We start from the raw sequence: 20,587 nt of genomic DNA on the forward strand, positions 1-20,587 counted from the left end.
TCTTCAACCAAGGTTCTTCTTGACATTCATCTTTTTATTTTGAATATATTTATTGGGTTTTTTCATTGTATGTTGGTGGTGATTGTTTTAAGATAGGGTCTAGTGTAGTCCAGGCTGGCTTCAAACTCACCATTTAGTGGAGGATGTCCTTAAATTGGTCTTCCCACATCTAAGCTCTAAGGGCTGGAATTGAAAGCATGCATTTTCATCTTTAATGTTGTTAGGCCTAGAGCTATCCTGTACAAAATATGTATGGAGAGATTGATCATCGGACATCTTCTGTCCTGAGGTGCAGTCATCAGATGTACTTCACCCCACCCCACTCCACCTCCAGGATATGACAGAAGGGTCCATTATAATGCACATGCTTCCCCATATCAGGAAAAGCTCTGTGATTATCTTTGGTAACACCTAGGTAATTGCATGAACTGATGTAGCTCATTGGCTCCCTGGGGCACTGAGAAATGGAATTCATGTTAAATGCTGATGAAAGGGTCTCAGACTCAGAAGGAGCAGCACAGAAACAAACGCCATCAGAAGGCTACTGTTTACCTGTGACGTCACTTAAGTTTAGAACCATCCTTCCAAGGCGGGATAGTCCCTGTTCTGCTGAAGAGAAGGCCTGTTCAGCGGTCAAGCGTCGTGGAGAGAGTGGAAGGATCACAGCCTGGGAAGGGGACCTTACAGACAAGTTTAGTCTCTTGTTGCTTTTGCTCTAGAGCTAGAGGCAGCTCCAACCATATGTATGGTGGTTGACAAAGTCTGTCTGGCTGTGTCACTTTCAATCTAAAGGTTTGCTGTCCTCTGGCTCCTTTTATCTGCACTATTTGAAATCAAATATGGTGCATATCTCATATGAGCTCTGGATTGTTTTAGTAAATATTTAATCTCAATTGGTGGTTTCTACTCTGCTGTAGATCATTTAGTTCCCAGATAAAAGACACAAAACTTTTATATTTATTGTAAGCCTTAGACAACACTAAAGCTGAGCAGATATCAACTGTCTATGGCTGTTTGTCTACTTTTGGGCAAATAACCCTGAGATAGGACTTGCCATGCTCCACTTGGGCCGCTCTTACTCCAGCTGGCCAGATCTCCCAATCCCTTACCCCATGGCGTCTTCCTCTCTTTACCTTCTCTCTCTTTTCTCCTCCATGGTCCTTTCTCTGACCCCAAGCCTGGGAACCGAAACCCTACCTACCTCTCTCCTGCCCAGCTATGGGCCGCAGGCATCTTTAGTCAACCAATAGTTTTAAACTAAGAAGTAAGGTTATATAACATTACTTGGTGTACCTGAGGATTTCCTCATCCCTGGGCAACCAGACCTTGGGGCCAGTATTCAGCATTACAGTACATAGGCACGTGAACCTCAGCAGTGGTTAATGCATCATTTGTTTTGTGTTCTCTCCCTCTCCCCTCCTCCCCTGACATGCTGGAAGTGAAGAGGAAGTGGTGAATCACATCTTTAATCCTAGTACCCAGGAGGCCAGGCAGGCAGATCTCTGTGACTCTGAGGCCAGTCTGTTCTACACATCCAACTTCAGGTCAGCCAGAGCGACATATGTGGCCCTAAAGAAGACTTGACACACTGTGAAATAGAACAGGAATTGTCCTTTTTTTCAAAGATAGGGTCCCACATAGCTCAGGTGGGCACTGAACTTACTATGTAGCTGAGGCAGTCTTTAAACTCTGGAGCCTGCTGTTTCTGCCTCCCAAGTGCTGAGATTAAAGGGGAGTCTCATCACACTCTGCTTCAGACATGTCTCTGCATCACTTTCTGTTGTGGATTTTTAAGTTATCTCTTCATCCTTTACATCCTCCATTTCAGGTTCACTGGTTCATGTATGTGCAATACACGTCAAGATAAGCAAGTTTAGGAAGTTGTGTGGTGAACCCCTTCTATGTGTGGTCCCCTGTTGGGAGCCGACTTTAGTAGTAAGCGGCTAGATCAACTTTGCAGCCATCTGGAACCATATACCCTGATGAAAGACTTGGTTTTCAAAAGCCTATAACAGCTGAAGCACACTCTGATAAATATCTTGTTTATCCTACATAGCTTGTTTTGTTGTTTAGTGACCTCAGCTGTATGGTGCACGTGGTAAAATGTTTTCACCTGTGTTCTCCTGCTTGTGTATATAAATACCTCAGAATTCCCTTCAAGAAGAGAGACATGAGAAAATAGAAGAGACTGAATCACACCCTGTCTTGTCTCCATTCTTCGCGTCTCTTGCCCCAAGAGCCACACTCTCTCTTGACCAGAGCACTTAGCCCCAAAAGTGTTGAGGCAAAGTGTTGAGGCAGAATGTGGGCCTCAACAGTCCCCTATGGCTCCCTCGGTTTCTTTAGACTGAACTATACAAATGAGGACTGTTACTTTAATGGTAATCTTTCTGGTAAGAAGTTCCTCATTAGACTGGAGTTATTTTCCCTATGACTTACTGTTGGTAGGTTTTCCCCACGGAGCTAAGAAATTGCTGTTCGGAGAGGTCTAGAAGGCTTTGGTGACTTGCTGTTTCATTTTCCTATTCTCTTGAGTTATCAGAACTAGGACCATTGGGGGTTGGAGAGATGGCTCGTCAGTTGACGGACTGCTCTTGCAAAGAACACTGGCTGAATTTCTAGCACCCACATGGTCATTCATCAACCATCTGTAACTACTTTCAGGGAATTCAGTGCTCCTGTCTGGCCTCTGCTAGTGCGCATGCATCACACACACACACACACACACACACACACACACACACACACACACACAGTGCACATACATAATATGCAAGCAAAACTCTTATATACATAAAATAAAAATAAATCCCTTAAAAAAAAAGAAAATAGGATCCCAGCATCTTAGTTACTATTCTGTTGCCGTGAAGAGACCTATGACCAAACGACTCTTACTAAAGAAAGCCTTTAATTTGGGGCTTGCTTACAGTTTTAAAGGGCTAATCAATGATCATCATGACAGGAAGCAGTCAGGCAAGGGAGCAATAGCTGAGAACTTTACATCCTTGACCCACAGGTAGCAAGCAGAGAAAGATAAGGCCTTACAGTGACACACCTTCTCCAACAGGCTACACCTCCTAATCCTTCCCCAACACTTCCACTGATGGAAGCATTCAAACATATGAGTGGCATTCTCATTCAAAGGACCACACACACTTTACCTTTCCTCTGTACATTTGCAATGATGTTCCGCTCACCCAAGCCTCATGAAAGCCTGCAGAGCAGCAAGCCTATATCATCTAATCCACCACTGGAGCAGTGACTTGACTTCTACTCTGGCACCCAGGACGGTACTTGACATTCAAACTGTTGGGTAGAACACTTTTTTTTTTTTGTCCTGGCTTTTCCAATGAATTGGTTATTAAAGCACAGGCTTCAAGTGATTTTAAGACAAAAGTTAGAACTTAGGGAAGTCGGCATGGTGTGTACCCTTCCAGTGTTGGTACTCAGACTGAGACAGGGTGGTCAGCCAGCCTAGACTACATAGCCATAGCATGCTTAAAAAAAATAGTAGTGTGGATCAGATTAAGTTGTTTTTGTTGGTGTTCGTGATGCCGAGGATGGAACTGAGCATGCTGGGTAAGCACTGTGCCGCTAAGCAATGTTCCCAGCGTCTCAAATCGGTTTGTAATTTGAAAAACAGAATTGGGGTTGTAAAGTGTTTCTTTTTAAATGTTTTCCAGGAAAACAAACACAGCAAAGCCAGGCGGCAGTGGTTTTCCTAGACAGTTGGGCTGGTTATCTCTAACGGTCTGTGGAGAACATTTAGTCCCATTGCCCCAGTCTTCTGTTAATTAGCATGATTTGCAGTTAAGCAGCATATGAGGACACTGCTATTGGACACTCAGAGCTAAACCATGTCACCCAAACACCCATACTTTCCTAGAAACAACACCTGCTCTTTGCCTTTAACGTAGGATAATTTTCCTTCTTGTAAACTAGTTTGGCAGTATTACCTACCTTGGTTAGATCAAAACAAAACACAAAAATTAGTCATTCTTGATGGTTCAGTTAATTGGAAAAAGGCACAAGCCAGTGTCTGGTGTAAGAAAAAGCCATTATACTATTTACCAGCTAAAAACACTGACATCAACAGTGAAACAAGCTTCTGAGTTATAGACTAGAAATAAGTCAGCTGTGGATAATGTAGCTTTTTTTTTTTTTTGTTAGCTTGAAAATGTGCACCCGACTTGAGTATTCATCTGTGACAGAGTAGGTACAGTGGGTGTGTTTTTATGATTTTATCTTGGGACTGGTTCTGCATCTGTGTCCAAGATAAATGATGAAATAGTCTGATTTTGTAATTAATTTATAGCACTGGAATTTACTATTTCAAGCAGATGATTTAATTACGACCATGGCATTTTTCACAATGTGGCCCAGAGCCACAGTGTCCTTATTTTTAGTAAATATAAATCAGGTGACATGTATTATTACATTTTCTTTTCTTGGTGTTTTTATTTGTTTTGTTTATTTTTTAGATGGGGTCTTTGTGTAGCTCTGGCTTCCCTGGAACTCATTATGTAGACTAGGCTGGCCTCGAACTCATAGATATCTGGCTACCTCTGTCTCCCAAGTACTAGGATTAAAGACATGTGCCATCACATCTGGCCTGTTAAATTTTCTAGTAACCATACGAAAAAAAAAATAGAATATTTTTAATAATGTATTTAGCCTAACATTTCTAAAATAATATTTCAGCATTGAGATTTACACATTGATTTCTCTCACTGCTTTCAAATGCTGCATATATGGGTGTGTACATGCATATCTGGGTGTGAACATGCATATATGGGTGTGAACATGCATATCTCCATTGCTCAGTGGCCACATGTGGTTGGTGTCTTCCATGCTGAACAGTGCAATCTTTCAGTGCAGTCCTGTGCAGTGATGTTTACATAAATTGTCATACAGATTTTCTTTTGTGTTTCTTTGTGTGCATGTTCATGCATGTGTTGGTACATGTCTGCACAGATCAGAGGGCAACTGTGGATGTCATCGCTTCACCTTTTGTCTGACACAGCATCTCATTAGCCTGAAACTTTGCCAAGTAGGCTAGACTAACTGGCCATTGAACTTCCAGGGGGTCCACGTGTCTCCACCTCCTATCTTGCCATCACTGGCATTATGGGTGTGTACTACCACACCCAGCTTTTTATTAATATGTGAGTTCTGGGAATCCAATCTGAGGTCCCCAGCACTTGTGAGAAGAAAGCATGGTACTAACTGAACCTTCTTCCCAGCTTCAGATTGGTATGGGTTGCTATGTAAATCAGATCCTGAAAACCACAGGGCAGCATAGTGCTTCTCACCTAGGAGAGGCTGATGCCGACTTGCCCTCCATGGAGGAGGGCCCTAATAGCTTTGGTTTCAGGCTGGAGTATGCGCTCCAGCAGGCAGGCATTTGTTCCAGTTAGTGTTTGCTGTACACATACTACTCCCTAATCGTGGGCTCTTACTCATGGTTATTTTTAGACCTCCAGATACTTACTTGGAGAGATTGTCAAGAGCTGGGTCGCATTTTTGTCGCTGAGCATTTTGGTTCCCATCTCAGGATCAACTTGTCTATGTGGTATTTAGCTCTCCTTTTCTTTAACCTCAGATTTAGAATATATATATTCTAAATATATAAAAACATATTTATAAAATAAATATATAAATAATTCATTTTTATTGCGTGGGCGGATTCCAGGCACATGGCACTTATCCTCATAAGCCTGCCACTCTCCGTCCTCCTGAGGCCAGACTGAGCCAGTGCAGGTTTACTTTCTATATAGCCTCACAGACGGTGTGGATGCAGCGGATATGGGAAGGAACTGATATGTGTTGGACGGATGGCTGCTGGGTGCTGTATTCTTAGTTGAGGCTTTAGGAATATTACTTCAGTGGCCCCAAAGAGAAGTAATCATCTGCATTTTATAGATGAGGAAATAGAAATCCAGAAGAAAGAAACCAACCTCACATAACATTTGTTTAACCCCACTTAACCTCTGGTAGATAATAGGTTTGTTGTTGTCATTTGGTCAGGTTTTAAAAAAAGATTGATTTATGTATATGAGTACACTATAGCTGTCTTCAGACACACCAGAAGAGGGCATCAGATCCCATTACAGATAGTTTTGAGCCACAATGTGGGTGCTGGGAATTGAACTCAGGACCTCTGGAAGAGCAGTCAGTGCTCTTAACCTCTGATTCATCTCTCCAGCCCTGGTCAGTCTTTTTGTTTCTTTGCTTGTTTTTTAATTTTTTATTTTGTTTTATTTTAATGAGTATTTCTCCCAAATGTATGCATGTGTACCATGTGACTGTCCAGTGCCTTCAGAGGTCAGAAGAGTATGTTAGATCAGATCCTCTGGAGCTGGGGTTAAGGTACTGTGAGCCACCATATGGGTGCTGGGAATTGAACTTGGGTTCTCTGAAAGATCAACAAGTGCATCAAATTGAGCCACTTCTCCAGCACATTCTCTCTCTTCGTGTGTGTGTGTGTGTGTGTGTGTGGCGGAAGTGGGGTTGAGGGGTGGTGCTCAGGCTGGCCTTGACCTCTCTGTCAGGATATCATGGGAGTGCTGGGATTACAGGTATGAACCGCTGTGCCTGGTTTGAAAGTGGATTCTAGAACTTAGAGTTGCACCTAATTGTAACAGAAGGAATTGTGTGGCAGCCTTGTGTGGTGGCTCATGCCTGAAATTCAAGCACTTAGGAGGCAGAGGTAGGAAATAGCAAGGCTAGCCTGAGACCCTGTTTCAGAAAACCAAGGACCTGGAGAATCGCTCAGTGGTGGAGAACTTGTATAGCTTGTGCAAGGCCCTGGGTTCTATCCCCAGCATCACGGGGTGGGCAGAGCTGTGGTGGTAAGACTTGTGAATGTGTTCATATTATTCAAAAGACTACAAGGTCCTTCTCAAAGCCACCAGGACAGTTTCAGATTTTGTATCGCCTCTGAGGGCTTGTGGTGATTATATTTACATTTTGGCTTACAGTTGTGACCCCTGAGTGTGGCAGGATGGCTCAATGGAACCAGCTACAGCAGCTGGACACACGCTACCTGGAGCAGCTTCACCAGCTGTACAGTGACAGCTTCCCCATGGAGCTGCGGCAGTTCCTGGCTCCCTGGATTGAGAGTCAAGATTGGTGAGTCCTCCTTGAGAAACTCCCTGAGTTGGGGGTTTGGGTTGAGCCAGGGGACATAACCTTTTCTGGGTTCACACTTTACTATCCCTTTCATCAAAGACATATGAGGGCAGGTGCTGGGGAAGGATTAGGAGAGCAGAGGTAGTTTAGTCTCTGAAAGTGCCTGCTCGAAGTGCATATGGCCAGCGGCCTCTTTGAACCTTGCTGGTAAACGTTTGAAGTCAGGTTTGTGTCTCACTTACTTGGTGAGATCTCTGCACATTTTGACTCTCTAAGAGTGAGATAATAGATTTTCTTTTTTTTTAATCTGAAAATTCTATGTCAGGTAGAAGTTAGGGTCCACTACATACAAGGCTTCTCCTGTAAAAGAGGAGACATGGGATGAGAGAAATAGTCATAGAGGAAATGGCAGCTGTTTACCTCACTTTAGTACTAGTATTCAGGCCTGTCTGCACCTGACCTACTTCTTTCAGAGTAGATACCTGATTTGGTGAGTGGCCAAGGAGGTGATGAAGAACATCTCTGCCTGGCATTGCTCATTATGCCTTTTGTATACACTATATACACTAATCTGACTGACCACAGGGTTGACTTACAATTTAAGGCAAACAACCTTATCTGTCCTTTTTAAAAAAACAGAACATTTATGCGTATATGTGCATGTTTGTATAGATTCAGGCACAGGTAGGTGTGTGTGTGTGTGTGTGTGTGTAGGCCAGAAGACAACCTCAAGTGTCATCTTTAGGAATGCCTTTTGGGTCCTTTGAGACTTGAGTCTTTCATTTGGTCTGGAGCTCACCAATTAGGGCAGACCCTCAGGATCTATCTCTGACGCCCCAGTGCTGGAATTGCAAGCATGTGCCACTGTGCCCAGCATTTATTTATTTTCTTTGTTTCTTTCTCTCTTTCTCTGTCTCTCTGTCTCTCTCTCTCTCTTTCTTTTTTTATTGAAAATAGATTTTTAAAAAAATATATTTCTGTCTGGGCGGTGGTGGCACACGCCTTTAATCCCAGCACTTGGGAGGCAGAGGCAGGTGGATTTCTGAGTTCGAGGCCAGCCTGGTCTACAGAGTAAGTTCCAGGACAGCCAGGGCTATACAGAGAAACCCTGTCTCAAAAAACAAACAAAAAAAAAAAAAAAAACAAAAAAAACAAAAAAAAAAAAAACCAAGAGAAGACGACGAAAAAGAAAAGAAAGAAAGAAACCCATAGACGCAGAGACACACAGAAATCCCATAAAAACACAGTACCAAAACTGATAATGTATCTGCCACCTTCCATGGGCACACCTGGCATTTTTATGTGAGTGCTGTGGATGGGAACTCAGGTCCTCATTGCTCTTAAGGTTGAGCCAAATGCCCAGATGGTCGCTGTCCTTTCCTTGTTGTTGTTTGGTTATTACTGTCGTGTGCATTTGGTGTTGGGGCAGTGCGTGGACATGCCGCCGTGTGCACGTGGAGGTCAGAGGACAGCTTCATGGAGTCAGTTCTCTGCTTTCCAAGGATTAAACTAATGTTGTCAGGTTTCCCTACCAAGAACCTTTATCTGCAGAGCCATCTTGCCATCCCCGGTTTTTTGTTTTGTTTTGTTTTGTTTTGTTTTAAGACAAGGTCTCATGTAGTCTAGGCTAGCCTGGAACTTTCTGCATTCAGCTGAGGCTCCCTTGAACTACTTATCTTCCTGCTTCTATCCCCTAAGTATTAGGATTGTAGGTGCATGCTGCCATGCTAAGATCTGGTTTGTGTGTGTATGTATGTATGTATGTATGTATGAATCAAAGTCTTACAAAGCATAGAACTGGCCTAGAACTCACTGTATAGCCCAGGCTGGTCTCCAACTTACAATCCTCCTGCCTCAGCCTCTCAAGTAGTTCTCAGATTACAGATGTTACACCATAGTAGACTCATTCTATGTATCTTGCTCAAATATTTTAGTCCAATAGACTATAAGAATAAATAATAATATCTGGAATTATTCTCCTATTAACCTCTCTCTCTTTTTTTTTCCATGCTGGGAATCAAACCCAGAGCCTTGAGCACACTAGGCAAGTGTGTGTCACTAAGCTATACCACCTATTGATGGTATTGTTGATCTGAGCAAGAGACCATGGAAAGTGATGAATGGGTTATGATATCAGATGTTAAAACATCCCCTTGATGGTGGATTCTGGGTATATATGTCTTAGAGTCCTATTATTATTGCTTTTGAAAGAAGGTCATCCAGACTGGCTTGCAACTCTCTAGGTAGGAAAAGCTGGCCTTGAACTCTTGATCCTCCTGTCTCCACCATCCTGGCTCTCACAAAAGACTGTCTCAGTCACTCTTGCAATTCACTTCCTCTTCCCAGGGCATATGCAGCCAGCAAAGAGTCACATGCCACATTGGTGTTTCATAACCTCCTGGGCGAGATTGACCAGCAGTATAGCCGATTCCTGCAGGAGTCCAATGTCCTCTATCAGCACAACCTGCGAAGAATCAAGCAGTTCCTGCAGGTGCGGTGGGAAACAGAGCACGAGCCGCTGGCCCCACAGAGTGGAGTGCTGGTGTTCCTTCCTGGCTCTAAATCAAAGGAGAAGTAATTAGCTCCTTCTCAATTCCCTGTACACTGGCCCCTGGGCACCATTACCGGAAATTCACTTCTTATGTTACAGTTGAAGCAGTAAGCAATGGCTCAGTGTTACTCTATGTTATAAAAGCATACTAACAACACCTACTTGTCATAGGCATATGACTCTCAGTTCTAAATGTTAAAAGGTCAGCTATTAATTGGGTATTTCTGGGTAAAGTCAGCCACTTCCCTATAAAACCAGATGACATACTATGCCAGGATGGACTCAAGATTCTGGCTTCTGCCATCTTGGAGGCCACATTCTCCTCCCTTTCCATAAGGATTTCAGTCAGATGCTGAAGCCTTTGCTCTATTGTTTCATGGAGACTCTGAGGAAGTAACTTTCAAGTTAGCCAAGCTCTCTCCACACCTCTTTAGTTGGCTATAGCTTTCTACTCTCTTTTGGTCTTACTTACAGAGCAGGTATCTTGAGAAGCCAATGGAAATTGCCCGGATTGTGGCCCGATGCCTGTGGGAAGAGTCTCGCCTCCTCCAGACGGCAGCCACAGCAGCCCAGGTGAGACCGAGAAGAAGCAAATTCGGGAGCAGAGGACTGGGGAGCAAGCAAATATAAATAACTGGAACAGAAGCATCTGTAGAGGAGAGGGTCACTGGACTACATCAGAGCCCTAAACATACATTGAAAATGACAAAAAACTTCATACGATCTCCATTGCACTCCCTAACCAGAAGTGTTGCTGCAACCAAGGATGAACTTGAGCTCAGATCCCTCTGCCTCCTCTTCCTGAGTGCTGGGAGTTGAGGTGCTCATCCTATATATGAGGTGCTAGGGGCAGAACCAGGCCAAGTGCATGGTGGACACACTCGGAGCCACACTCCCAGCCCCCGGTTGTTGGTGGTGGTGTTGAGTCAGGCTCTTGCTCTGAACAGCTGACTTCCAGCTTGGGATAATTGTCCTGCCTCTGCTACCCAAGTGCTGGAGTTGTGGTGACAACACCGTACTTCCCACACACCCTTTTCTTGTTTTCGTTTTCAGCTTTTGAGACAGAGTTACAGTTTGATAGCCATGCTGCCTAGAACTCTGTGTGGGCTGAGCCCTTTCAAACCCACACCAGCCCCTGCTTTAGTCATTGAGATTTAAGCTTGAAACCAGGCTTGGCTTCCTTTTGAGACAGGGTCTCAATACATAGCCCAGTGTGGTAAATTCTAGATCCTCCTGCCTCAGCCTCCATGTGAGCCATCATGCCTGGTCCACAGGTCCCAGTGCCTGACCCCTGAGTTAGAACTTGGGAAATTGTCAAAGCACACCTCCCTAGCCATCCGCATGGAGCTCAAGAGACTCCAGCCCACTGCCTGCCCAACATAGAGGTTATTTTTAGGGATGAAGCCTTCATTCTTGCCCTAGGCAAGTTTAGGAGATAGGAGAAGCACAGCTTTGGGGCTGGGCCCTTTGAAGGTCTTCTGTGTGTCTTCATCAGTCAAGGTCGCTCCTGAGGGAAAATTAGTGGATGGATTGTTTTTCCAAGTCTTCAGAGAGGCTTGTATTCTACAGTTTGGCCATCCACCAGAAGTGGGAAGAAAGTCTGTCTTTAAAATGCCTGTTTAGACCTACTTTGGAGACCTATGGTGGTAGTGGAGAGAACAGACTGGAAGTGAGAGATTGTAGAAGCAAAGGGCTGGGCTGGAGAGCAGACCTGGGTTCAGTTCTCAGCACCCAAAAGGTGGTTCACAACCATCTATAACTCCAGTTCCAGGGAATCCAACATCCATTTAGGCACCAGGCACACATGGGATACATGTGCACACATTCTGGTAAAACAGCCATACACATATAATGAAGTAAATACGTCTATAAAGAATAGAAAACAAAACAGTAAAAAGCCAGCAGTTGGAACCTGCTTTGCACCCTGGACCAGTGTGATGGGTGTGAGCATTTCTAGCTTGGGAAACTGGATGGATAACATCTCTCCTTATCACATTCTTTAAGATGGCCATTGTTATCCTTGGGCTGCTGACATGGAGTCTTGTTTGTTCTTGGAGTGTCTCCTTATCTTTTCTGTCTGTTGCTGCTCCCTGCAAAGTGGGTCATTTGCATACTAAATGACTCCTTAAGGCATTGGCCTCTCTCTGGCAGAAGCCATGAAAATGCAATCTTGAAAATCCTTGGGGCCGGGTGGTGGTGGGGCACACCTTTAATTCCAGCACTTGGGAGGCAGAGGCAGGCGGATTTCTGAGTTCCAGGACAGCCTGGTCTACAGAGTGAGTTCCAGGACAGCCAGAACTACACAGAGAAACCCTGTCTCGAAAAACAAAAAAAAAAAAAAAAAAAAGAAAAAAAAAGAAAAAAAAAAAAAGAAAGAAAAAAGAAAATCCTTGGGAAATGTTTTTTTTCCATGGAAATATATTACACTCTGCTGGCATCGGCTCTTAACTGATTAATATTCTCTCAGCACTGGCCCTTACTTAATTAGGCAGAATCTCCAGCACTGAGCTGTACCCCAGCTCCTTTCTAGATTTTGGTTCTTTTGACAGTTTACCCTTGGGCTGCTTGAAGGGTGAGACATCTTAGTTCAACATGTGGTACTAGGCTGGTATAGAGCTCAGATGAGAGGTTTCCACAAATTCATGTGTGGTTGGTGGGCTTTTTTTTTTTTTTTTTTGGCAGCAAGGGGGCCAGGCCAACCACCCAACAGCTGCCGTAGTGACAGAGAAGCAGCAGATGTTGGAGCAGCATCTTCAGGACGTCCGGAAACGTGTGCAGGTAATGAAGCTTTGCCTGGGAGCTGTGCTCGGGCTGCAGTGTGGTCCTGCGTGCACACTTTCATTACCTTCATAACTTTCTTTTCCCTTTCCCAAAAGTAACCTATGTTTTACTTGTGTTTTTGGTTTATGTGTTTGTTTAAACAGGATCTAGAACAGAAAATGAAAGTGGTAGAGAATCTCCAGGATGACTTTGATTTCAACTATAAAACCCTCAAGAGCCAAGGAGGCAAGTGAGCGGTAGAGACACTAAAGTCTGTAGAAGGCTAAGCCGTGTCACTGGGTTTCGGGACCTGCCTTCATTCATGGGACTTCATGGTAGGAGGGGAGCTGCTGGCCCTTCACAGGACAACCTTTGGATTATTAGTTTTTGAGATGGAATTTGACCATGTAGCACAGGCTGACCGTGAGCCTGCTACCATCTTACCTCAGCTCTCTGAGTAGCAGGGATTACAGGTGCACACACAGTGTAGAGCCTCATTTAGAAGGCTGTGAGGAATCTCTCTGCTCAAGTCTTTCCTCCTCCCATCAGACATGCAGGATCTGAATGGAAACAACCAGTCTGTAACCAGACAGAAGATGCAGCAGCTGGAACAGATGCTCACAGCCCTGGACCAGATGCGGAGAGTAAGTGATCTGGATACTTCCTGAGAGACAGTTTCTGATGGGTTCCTTCCCTAGAGCTGACCAGAGACTGTGGTTAGACATGGTCTGGGGTAATGTATTCTGACTTCGTTTGGTTTCCACACAGAGCATCGTGAGTGAGCTCGCTGGGCTCTTGTCGGCAATGGAGTATGTGCAGAAGACACTGACTGATGAAGAGCTGGCCGACTGGAAGAGGCGGCAGCAGATAGCGTGCATCGGAGGCCCTCCCAACATCTGCCTGGACCGTCTGGAAAACTGGTAAGAGCTGAAAGAAAGGCTTCCTTTTCTTGAGTCAGGAGCCTGCAGAGGGAGGGCTGCTCCCTTCCCATGCTCTTGTTTTTCCTTTTTAGTGCTGGGCTGGATGTGTGGTAGACACGTGTGTGTTGGTAGACACGTGTGTGTAGTAGACACGTGTGCTAGAACCACTGGGCTACACTCCTAGCACTGGTCACTATTGCTAAGATGGCACCTTTTTTTTTCCTTTGAGAAAGAATCTCACTGAGCTGCATAGCCTGGCCTCATACCCACTATATAGCCCAGGCTGACCTTGAATTTGCAATACTCCTGCCTCATCTTCCCAAATATCTGGCATTACAGGCATGTATCACCATGCCTGCCTTAAGTTAAAACACTCAAGTTTTGTCCAAGAATTAAAACCATTACCTAATTTTAACTTTTTTTTTTTTTTTTTTTAGACAGGGTTTCTCTATGTTGTCTTGGCTGTCCTGGAACTTGCTCAATAGACCAGACTAGCTCAAACTCATAGAGATCTGTTTGCCTCTGCCTCCCAAGTACTAGAATTGAAGGCATGCACCACAATTGCCCAGCCAACAAATTTTTAATTAAAAAGAATAAATAAGTAAATAAATAAGTAAAGCTTAGAGCACTCATTTAAGATATTTAAATTTAAATAATACTTTCAGTTGTATTTAACACTAAATTCTCCATTTTAGTTATTTTAATAATCTAAAAGAATATATGTTATTTGCAAAGGGGAGAATAGCTGACTATATATAAAACTAATAAGATGAAATAAAAAAATGAAAATCTAATCTTTGAGTAGTACCAGCAAGTCACCAGACTTTGTGACAACCATTCTGTAGGCATCTGTCATGAATATACATGTGATGTCATGATTATGCATGTGAGGCTTGAAGTCCAGTTGCAGGTAGCAGCCACCCATCTCCATCCTTTCTTTGTTGCAATGGGAAGGTTGCCTCAGGGTCCTTTGCTTCCGTCTCCTGAGCGCTGGGGTCACTGCTAGGCAACAGAGGTGACTGGGAACTTCCTTCCATTATGGCAGGATAACTTCATTAGCAGAATCCCAACTTCAGACCCGCCAACAAATTAAGAAACTGGAGGAGCTACAACAGAAAGTGTCCTACAAGGGGGACCCTATCGTGCAGCACCGGCCAATGCTGGAAGAAAGGATCGTGGATCTGTTCAGAAACTTAATGAAGAGGTAAATTTAAAAAGCTGATGTTCTGAAGCAAGGAACAGGCAGAAGACAGGTCACCACTGCATCTGAGATGCCATCTTTTTCCCTTCTAGTGCTTTCGTGGTAGAGCGGCAGCCCTGCATGCCCATGCACCCGGACCGGCCCTTAGTCATCAAGACTGGTGTCCAGTTTACCACGAAAGTCAGGTGGGCCTGTCCTTACACTTTGGGTGGAGTTTAGATTGATGTCCAGTCCTCTTCCATGAGGATTTTAAGGGAAGGACAGTTGGTAATGCTGTAGCTGAGGGCCCCATCCAGTGAGTGGTGAAGCCCACTCCTCACCTTGGATCAGAACAACTGTGGTATTTCTATTATTAAAAAAAAGTATTAAAATGCTTTTTATTAGCTTCCTGTGAGTCTCCTACAGCTTGGTTCACATTCTTAGGCATGTCAGTCTTTCTTAGCTGAAGGGTCAATGTTCCGCTTTAATATCAAAAGCAACTCTGTGTGGAAGTGGAATTTGGGTTTGTAAATAATTTTTTTTTTCATCTAGACAGGGCTCTGTGTAGCCCTGGCTGGCCTGGAACTCTCTTGATAGACCAGGCTGGCTTGAACCTCTGGGTTCATCTATCTACCTCTGCCTCCCAAGTGCTGGGATTAAAGGTGTGTGCCACCATGTTCAACAGTATATTCATGTCTTAAGAATTGAAGTATTAGGGTTTTTTTTTTTTTTTTTTTTTTTTTTTTTTTTTAACAAGAGAATCATGGTAGGGAGCCTACTAACTTTTCTTGACTATGTTTTTAATAGGTTGCTGGTCAAATTTCCTGAGTTGAATTATCAGCTTAAAATTAAAGTGTGCATTGATAAGTAAGTATTCTTTATATATATAACTTTATTATTTAAAAGCAGCTTTTAAATTTAATTATGCTTTGCTTATATTCTTCCCTTCCCCCAAGTACATCTGGATCCTCTCCTCCTCTACCCACCCAAACTTTAAGTTCTTTCTCAAAAAAGAAAAAAAGAACCAGAACCCCAGTACAACAACAAATCCCCCCAAAATTTTGAAAACAAAATACAACACCCAAAAAAGGAAAAAACAAAACAAAAACAAACCACCAAACTGTGACTAAATAAAAGCATGCATAGCAAGTTATCTGTCGGTCAACTGTCCTGCACATGAGACCTGCATGGAGTGGTTGATAAGCTAGTACTGTTCCATGAGAGGAAACTCAATTTTCCTCCCCCAGCAGTTCCATTGCTAATCTTTTACCCTAGTGGCTGGGTTTATGTTGTTCATTCATTCATTCATTTTTTTTAATGTAACAAAATAAAATGTAACAAGGCAAAACAAAGACGATCACATCCAAGTTGGACAAGGCAAACCAACAGAAGGAAAAGAACCCGAGAGAAGGCACAAGAGTCAGAGTCCCACGAGTTCGCACCCTTGGAATCCCGTGAGAACACTACACAGGAAGCCACAATATTAGCACAGAGGCCCTGGTGCAGACCCTCGCAGTCCCTGGGCGTGCATGCTGCTCCAGTCTCTCTGAGTTCATGTGAGCTTCGCTCACCGTGATTTAGAGGCCTTGTGGGTTTTGGTGACCTCTAACCCCTCTGGCTCTTACATTCTTTCTGTTCCTCTTCCTTGGCGTTCCCTGAGCTCTGGGGGGAGGGTTTGATGGAAACATCCCATTTAGGGATGAGTGTTCCAGGGTCTTTCTCTGCACGTCTGGCTGTGAGTCTCTGTATTTCTTCTCATCTCCTGCAGGACTCTTCTCCGATGATGACTGAGCAAAGACACTGATCTATGAGTATAGCAGAATGTCATTAGGAATCTTTTTTTCTCCCTTTTTTCAGTTCTTTTTTGTTTAGATCAGTACTATTTAGTTTTGCCCTACGTCCTTGGTTCTTAGTCACCCAAGCCTTGTTGGGTATGAGTTTCATCTCGTGGAGTTTCACTCTTGTTGGTGGTTACTTCCACAGCTTTGTGTCACCATTGCCCTAGCATATCCTGCAGGTGGTACACTATCAGAGATAGAGCATTTGGGGCTGGCTTGGTGTTCACACCCCTCTTCTGATAGCATGCAGAGTGCCTTCCTGTAACAAAGACTCTGGCATACAGTGGGGAAGCTCTATGGAGGCCCCAGCTTGATGTGCCCATGTTCAGTGAGTTGTGTAGGTGTTATCTTCAACAATGGGGCCTTGCTGGCAGCTGTGGAAAGCAACCTATGGTCTTGACAATAGTCTGGGTGGTTTGGGGATCCTCTTTGGCTGACAATTCAATTAGATGTAACCCCCACCCAGTACTGGAGGCTTTATTTGGTGACAAGAGATGGCTAGTTGGGACCCTGACTCTCTCCCATTATTTGGCGATTTAATTTAGACCACCTTCACCTATGTACATCTTATGTTCTATTTCAGGCGGTTTCTACTCGACTAGATCTAGACCTCTGTGCTGCCCCACAGATGCTCTGTAATTTTTACTGTCTCCCATTATTTTCTTCCACACCAGCTCTCCCCCCCGCTCTGCTTTCCCATTTGTTCCTCCAATTTCAGATCCCTCATCCACCCAGAAATTCGTTCTGTTTCTTTTTCCTAGTTAGACCTATTTGTTCTCTGTAGTTCCTGACTCTGTATCTATCCTCGGTGCGTCTATGGATGGTAGCTTGCTTATCATTGACTTCACAGCTAATATTCAGACATAGATGAGTACATACCAGATTTATCTTTCTGGGTCTGGTCACTCGGGATGTTTTTTTTTTTTTTTTTTTTTTTTTTTTTTTTTTGAGTTTCATCCATTTGCCTGCAAATTCCATGGTGTTTGTTTTAATGGCTGAGTAATATTCCGTATGTAAATTAGCACATTTCTTTATCCATTCTTCTGTTGAGGGACATCTAGGTTATTTCCTGTTTCTGATTAGTATGAAGAAAACAGCAGTGAACGTGATTGAGCAAGTGTCTGTGTGGTAGGATGAAGCATCCTTTGGGTATGTGCCCAAGAGTGGCATAACTGGATCTTGAGGTTGATTGATTCCCGTCTTCCTGGGGAGCGGCCATACTGATTTCCATAGTTGCTGCATGAGTTTGCACTCCCCCCAGCAATAGGTGATGGCTGCTCTTACTTCATATCCTCGACAGCAGGAGCTGTCACCTGTGTTGATCTTAACTGTTCTGACAGGCATAAGGTAGACTTTCATGGTAGTTTTGATTTGCATGTCCCTGATGCTAAGGAAGTTAAACATTTCTTTGTTTCTCAGCCACTTGGGTTTCCTCTCTTAAGAATTTTCTGTTTAGATCTGTAGCCCATTTTTAATTAGGTCTTTTTTGGTTTTCTGAGACACGGTTTCTCTGTATAGCCCTGGCTGTCCTGGAACTCACTCTGTAGACCAGGCTGGCCTCGAACTCAGAAATCCACCTGCCTCTGCCTCCCAAGTGCTGGGATTAAAGGCGTGCGCCACCACTGCCCGGCTAACAAGTTATTCTTAAACCTAACTCTTATTTTCAAATGAGGGATGGAGAAGCAAGAACTTTGACAGACATTTGACTTTAGAGATGTCTCCATTCAGGGATCTTCTTTTTGTGAACAACTGTGTTCCAAAAACCTTGCAAAACCTCACCAATTTGCCTCAAGCATTGAAAGTAAAAAAAGCTTGAGTGTATGCAGCTCAGTGTTGCATGCTTAGCTAGCATGCACGAAGCTCTGGGTTCACCCAATACTGAAAAATAAAGATGTCAATAAATAGTAATGCTTGAAAATATAATATATGGAAAGAGAACTAATTTGAAGTTAATAATTCTCTTCCACAAACCCACCAAAACATACTATTTGTAGGCAAATATATAGCAGTGGAAAATAGATTTTATTTATTTTTATTTTGAGAGAGTGTCTTACTGTATAACCTGGCTAGCCTTGAGTTCACAGACATCTACCTGCTTATGCCTCCCCAGTGCTAGGATTACAGGTGTGTGCCGCCATGCCTGGCTAAGAAGAACTTGTAAAATAGTATTCTGAAATAAGATAAAGACAGAAATGTCATAATATAAGAAGATGGCCTAGTCAGAACAGAGGCAGCAGTGGTCATGCGTCGTGGGAGGTGTTAGTTTTCGGGAACAACAGACCTTTATGGAAAACCCAGCGTGGCTCAGATAATAAGGAAATCACAACCTGTGTAACTGGAAATGCAGTTGGGGCAACTACCTAAGGATGAGGTCAGTGACTCACAGGTGTCTTCAGGAACCCGGGATCTTCCATGCCATCCTTACCGTGTCACCTGTAGACAGAGGTTCCCTTCCAGGTTGTTCCATGGATGTGGACAGAAGAGCAGCCTAGGATATTGCCTCCTTGGTCTGATTGAAACAAGGCAGTCCAGCTGAGAGCAGGCCTTTAATCCCAGCACCCAGGAGGCAGAAGCAGGTGATCTCTGAGTTCAGGTCAAAAGAGCAAGTTCTAGGACAGCCAGGAGGGCTGCACACAGAGCCTTATGTCGGAAAGACAACAAGACAGACAAGGCAGACCCTGTCTTAACCTGCTCTGTGGCTTCCTCTGCTCTGATGAATGCAGTGATCAGGGTTCCCTGAAGAGAGATGGGCTCTGCCTTCCCTTGCTGAGCAGAATGGAGGTTTCCATAGGAAGGAGAGGAAGCTGTGGGGTGGCACCCAGCTCAGGTACTGCTTAAGTACATACAGAGTTCTGTTTCACATCAAAAACGTAACTGAACATCTAAAGGCATTTTCCATCAGAGTAGTTAACAGGTAGTCAGAGTAGGTTCTGGAAAGAAAGAGGGTCTATAATTTCAGCTTTATTAACCCCTGTCTGTGTTCTTTACAGAGACTCTGGGGATGTTGCCGCCCTCAGAGGGTGAGTTCAGCTGCCTTTTGTTCTCTCTCATCCAACTTTACCCTCTGGCTACTGGGCGCTCACTGTGTGTTGGTTTTTCTCCCATGATTCAGGTCTCGGAAATTTAACATTCTGGGCACGAACACAAAAGTGATGAACATGGAGGAGTCCAACAATGGCAGCCTGTCTGCAGAGTTCAAGCACCTGGTTGGTCATCCGAGGGAGGAGGGGGAGGAGGGCATGGGGAGGACGGCGTGGGTCCCCACATAGGACAAGTGGTAGAGGGAGAGCCTGACACAGCCTCAACTGACACTTTTTCTTTTACCTTTCTTCCAGACCCTGAGGGAGCAGAGATGTGGGAATGGAGGCCGTGCCAATTGTGATGTAAGTTTTGGTCAGGCTAAAAGCTAACTGGGAGTGTTTTCTTCTCTCTCTTTCTCTCTCTCTCTCTCTCTCTCTCTCTCTTTCTTTCACCTCCCCCCTCTCTCTTTCTCTCTCTCTGTGTCTCTGTCAGTCTCTCTCTCTCCTTCCCTCTCTCTCTTTCTCTCTCTGTGTCTCTGTCAGTCTCTCTCTCTCCTTCCCTCTCTCCTTCCCTCTCTCTCTTTTTCTCTCTGTGTCTCTGTCTCTGTCTCTGTCTCTCTCTCTCTGTCTCTCTCTCTCTCTCTCTCTCTCTCTGTCTCTTCCAATCCAGAATTAAAGTCGTTAACCCACTTTTTCAGATGTTTGTCATTTAGAAAAGTCAGTCACTCTGGGCCAGTGTGACATGCTCAGAAGTCACAGGTGCTGTGGAGTTTCCTAGTGAAGACCATTTCCCTGAGTGTTGGGTAGTTGGCTCCCTTTCAGCAGTGGGAAGTCCCTCGCTGAGCTGTTACCCACACCCATTTGGTAGAAAAGAAGTTTCCACATTGCCCGGGGCTTCCCAAAGTCCCTTGCTACTATCTGCCAGCTGGCTCCATCTTCAGTGCCTGGTGAGACAAAAGGCATCAAGTCAACAAGTCAGAGTTAAACAGCCACAAAACCCCTAGCACTCAAGGGCTGAGGCAGGGGGATTGTGAGTTTGAGATTATTCTGTCATTCAGCACATACATGTAAAAGAACTGGAATTTCATTCCTGAGAATTCATTACTAATTCATGTACAGACAGGTGGCTGCATTGCTTGACTGCTCGTGGCAGTAAAAGGTTGTCACAGTCACTTTGGAAAGTGACT

The 20,587-nt window shown here is 44.1% G+C and overlaps 1 protein-coding gene across 6 annotated transcripts in view; it reads left to right on the top strand.

Annotated features, from left to right (window-relative positions):
- The window catches only part of Stat3 (signal transducer and activator of transcription 3), a 49,149-nt gene that overhangs the window by 19,642 nt on the left and 8,920 nt on the right, over nt 1-20,587 (top strand). For all 6 annotated transcript variants that reach the window (XM_034505292.2, XM_034505294.2, XM_034505291.2 and 3 more), the window contains exons 2-14: nt 6,981-7,131; nt 9,478-9,622; nt 10,157-10,255; nt 12,365-12,460; nt 12,607-12,688; nt 12,992-13,086; nt 13,211-13,362; nt 14,408-14,566; nt 14,656-14,748; nt 15,350-15,409; nt 19,371-19,400; nt 19,493-19,586; nt 19,716-19,763. In XM_034505292.2, coding sequence (XP_034361183.1) covers nt 7,004-7,131; nt 9,478-9,622; nt 10,157-10,255; nt 12,365-12,460; nt 12,607-12,688; nt 12,992-13,086; nt 13,211-13,362; nt 14,408-14,566; nt 14,656-14,748; nt 15,350-15,409; nt 19,371-19,400; nt 19,493-19,586; nt 19,716-19,763 — 1,281 coding nt within the window. In that variant the 5' untranslated portion in view covers nt 6,981-7,003. The remainder of the gene's footprint in view (nt 1-6,980; nt 7,132-9,477; nt 9,623-10,156; nt 10,256-12,364; nt 12,461-12,606; nt 12,689-12,991; nt 13,087-13,210; nt 13,363-14,407; nt 14,567-14,655; nt 14,749-15,349; nt 15,410-19,370; nt 19,401-19,492; nt 19,587-19,715; nt 19,764-20,587) is intronic.

This window comes from Arvicanthis niloticus, chromosome 6, assembly GCF_011762505.2.
Source record: "Arvicanthis niloticus isolate mArvNil1 chromosome 6, mArvNil1.pat.X, whole genome shotgun sequence".
NCBI lineage: Eukaryota > Metazoa > Chordata > Mammalia > Rodentia > Muridae > Arvicanthis > Arvicanthis niloticus.